Source organism: Benincasa hispida, chromosome 9 (assembly GCF_027475165.1).
Source record: "Benincasa hispida cultivar pf3 chromosome 9, pf3_genome.v1.1, whole genome shotgun sequence".
NCBI lineage: Eukaryota > Viridiplantae > Streptophyta > Magnoliopsida > Cucurbitales > Cucurbitaceae > Benincasa > Benincasa hispida.
Window position 1 is genome coordinate 76642742 of NC_143486.1, and position 3657 is coordinate 76646398.

General features: G+C 28.3%; 1 protein-coding gene across 1 annotated transcript; it reads right to left on the reverse strand.

The window, feature by feature from the left end:
• Positions 1–1161: 1161 nt before the first annotated feature.
• PSRP6 (plastid-specific 50S ribosomal protein 6) lies at positions 1162–1482 on the reverse strand. The gene has a single exon (XM_090317209.1). It carries the CDS (start codon positions 1480–1482, stop codon positions 1162–1164), a length of 321 nt encoding a protein of 106 aa, XP_090173335.1.
• Positions 1483–3657: the final 2175 nt, after the last annotated feature.

Below are 3657 nucleotides of genomic sequence, written 5' to 3' on the forward strand. Positions count from 1 at the left end.
TTATTATTATTTTTTTTAAAAAAAAAGTTAACTCAACTGATATCCAGTAAGAGATCCGAGTTCAAATACCCTACCGAACACCCACAATTTCTATTAAAAAAAATATCAAATAAATGTTTTTTTGTCCATTAATTATCATAAAATAATAATAAAGTTCAACGGAATCAATAGATTTGCATGTAATATGATCAAACACTCCCATTTCATAATGGGTCTTTTTATTATTATGAATATAATAAAGAGAAGGGATTCACTCATACTTTAAAAAATATGACCAAGATTAAAAAAATAAAAATAAAAAATAATAATAAATTTCAAAAAGTCAATTTTTTAGAATTTGATTAAGTTCAATTGTTTAAGTCCGTTTGGTAATTATTTTATTTGTTGTTTTTTGTTTTTTGTTTTTTAATTATTTTGTTATCTACTTTTTACTAATGATTTTAAAAACAAAGACAAAAGAATAAAAAAAGTTGTTTTTATTTTTAGAATTTGATTAAAAATTCAACCATGATATTTAATAAAAAAAGCAAAACATGATGTGAATGAAATAAACTTAAATTTCAACGAACAAAAAATAAAATTTAAAAAAAAAAAAACCATTTCGAGCCTTTTAACCTTCAAATTTGAAAAAACATGAGGCCTCAAAAAAATTGTGTTCAATGGCTAATGGTAAACAACGATCGCCAAGGAAACGAAAAAAACTGCTATAAATTCACACCCCAAACAGCTTCATGATCAAAACGATTAGTCTGGTCGAATTATCAAAATGAATTCGCATAACAAATAACAAAGCCTAATTAACATCGCAATCAATAATTGAAGTAATTGGATAAACTTCATCGAATTATTTCATGAGTTCTTATGGATTGATTCAGTGGAATTGGGCAGTTTTTCCTAGTAATTTTAAACCTTTTTTTTTTCCCTAATTACAGAAACAACTAGGGTTCTACTCCGAGTAACAAACCAACAGGTTAGAGGCAACATTCAATTCTTGATTCGAACAAATCAATGGAGATGCATTTCGTTAAATAAAACAATTCCAGATAGCAGAATTGACAAAACAGAGATCGAAGAACCACACAATTTCCTCAACAAAAGTCCAATTAAAACGTCGATGATACAAATAATACGCGAAAAAGGAACGGAGAAGAGTTACTAGTGTTACTCGCTGGTAAGCGGTGCATTTGCAGACGAAGAAATCGAGGCTACTTCGACATTTTCATCGCCGGAAACTGATGAAACCAAGGTCCAGTCCGGTGGAAGAGGCGGCAGAGGAGGATACACAGTCGGCTTGCGCCGAATGTCCCATGGCTGAGATTTCCGTGGCCTCGTTTTCATGTGATGTGCAGTCGCCTTCTTGTTCGGCCTCGACGAACATTCAATCACCAAATGTCCGCCGGAACATGGAACTGCTTTGCTTGCAGATGAGTTCAACAATGGCGGAACCGAAATCCTACAGCCGAAAAAGGTGGAAATCGACATGGTTCCTTCGGAGCGAGAGCGTAAGAAAGACAATAGAGACCTATCAAATGGGATTACATTCGTTATCTTCGTTTTTTTCTCATTTGAGAATAATATGAAAAATAGATCGGGCTTTATTGGGCCGTTTCCTTTAATTGGGCCCATGGGCTTTGTGTTACTTGTCCAGTCTATGGGCTCGTATGGGCTTTCTGATGTAAATAATTAATAATTTTTTCAAAACCGACTTTTCCAGAGTTTTCCTTTTTCTTTTTTCTTTTTCGGTTTTCTTTTTAATAATACGACATTATGCACTGCATGAATCATGAATGTAGGGACGTAATTGGAGAAAAGATAATGGTGTTCACGAACAAATTATCAAAATGGAAGTTTTTTTTTTTTTTTTTTTTTCTTCTTCTTCTTCCTTTTTCTTTTTTTCCCCTCTAACAATTTTATGGGGAGGGAAAATCAAAATTTTGACCCATAGCGGATAATATAAACTTCGTGTCAATTGAGTAGTATCCGTGTCCATGTCAATTGAATAGTATTCATGTCGATAAAATTGTGAGTTTTTATTACTTTAAAATAAATTGTTTATCCAAATGAAAGTTAATTGGATTTTTTTTAGATAAATTAAAATAGAATTTAAGTATTTGAACTTTCACGATTGTATCTACTTAATCTTTGAATTTTAAAATAATAGGTCTATTAAATTTTAGTTTTAAACATAAGTCCTTCAACTTTAAAAAAATATATAATAAATCTTCAAACTTTCATGTTTGTATCTAATAGAATCTTGAATTATCACGAAAGTACTAATAATTGGCAAGACTTTTCTCCCTATAAGTTATACTAAAGAAAACATAATCTTGAATTTTCAATTTTGTGTTAAATAATTTTTTTTACCAATTCAACATCATTAAAATTACAAATACACACAAAATTAAATGTTTTGAATTCAACTATACATTTTTTTAAAATTGAATAAACAAAGTAAAAAATTTAGGTCACCTTTAGTAATTATTTTGTATTTTGTTTTTTGTTTCTGAAAATTAAGCTTATTTCCTTCCAATTAGTTACAATAACTTGCATGATTCTTAAGTATAATTGTTCAATTTTTATCCAAATTTCACAAATAAAAACAAAATTTTAAAAGTTAGGTCTCATTTAGTAACCATTTTGTTTTTTGTTTTTTGTTTTTAAAAATCAAGCTTATTTTCTTTCTTATTTCTTACCATGATTTGCATCTTTATTAAGTATAATAGTTGAATACCAAATTTCAAAAACAAAAACAAGCTTGAAAAACCTACTCTTTAAAAATTTATGGTAAAAATTAAAAAGTAGATAAAAAAAAAAAGATTTAAAGGTAAAAATAATATCTATATTTCATAGACTTGATTTTTTTAAAAAAACAAATAATTAACAATAAATACTTCCATGGCTTATAAAATAAATAGATTAAAAAAATTAATAACTTATAATTTTAAATATAAAAGTGAGATTTGTCGGAGCATCAAAGTTTCTGAGTTTGGCATATTTGAGTCGGAAAATGGGCAATAAATCCAAACACATTATTGGTAAAAACTAAAAAAGCAAGAGACAACGTGACACTCCCTATCTATAATTATTATTTTGAACAACCCCCACTCCAGTTATTGCTTATTATATTTGTCTCATATAAAATAAAATATAAATGTAATCCTTTTAAACTCAACACTTGGGTCAACTTAACTCCAGTGGTTGACCACTTTTAATTTTTTCCACAACCTGTTGAAAATATACACAATTTCTTTTATTTTTATTTTTTTTTAATGAGATTAATATAATATGATCCAAAATTTGAAAGCATGCAACCATATGATTCTTTGTATCTATTAATGATTAAATCCATTAATGGCTCGGTCATATTTCATATACTTTTATGTGTACAGTGAGACATCTTCCTATAATGTAAAATTCTAGTTCAATGCATTTATCTAGATAGGTTGAATTAAAATTTAATATCTAGAGAAAATAACAAAATATGAGATTAATAAATTTGAGAAAAAATCGTAGATTTGTAAAAATTTATGTAATCACACCAAAAATTCTCATAGACCAAATTACAACAACACCCACTTAAAATGTCCGATGGGAACAACACTTGAAATGGCAATCCATAAAAAACCACCGAGATCGGCTAAAACAAGGCGATAACCA

Bases quoted from the DNA above. Each gene is read 5' to 3' on its own strand.
- PSRP6 (XM_090317209.1), bottom strand. From the start codon at position 1,482: ATGTCGATTTCCACCTTTTTCGGCTGTAGGATTTCGGTTCCGCCATTG.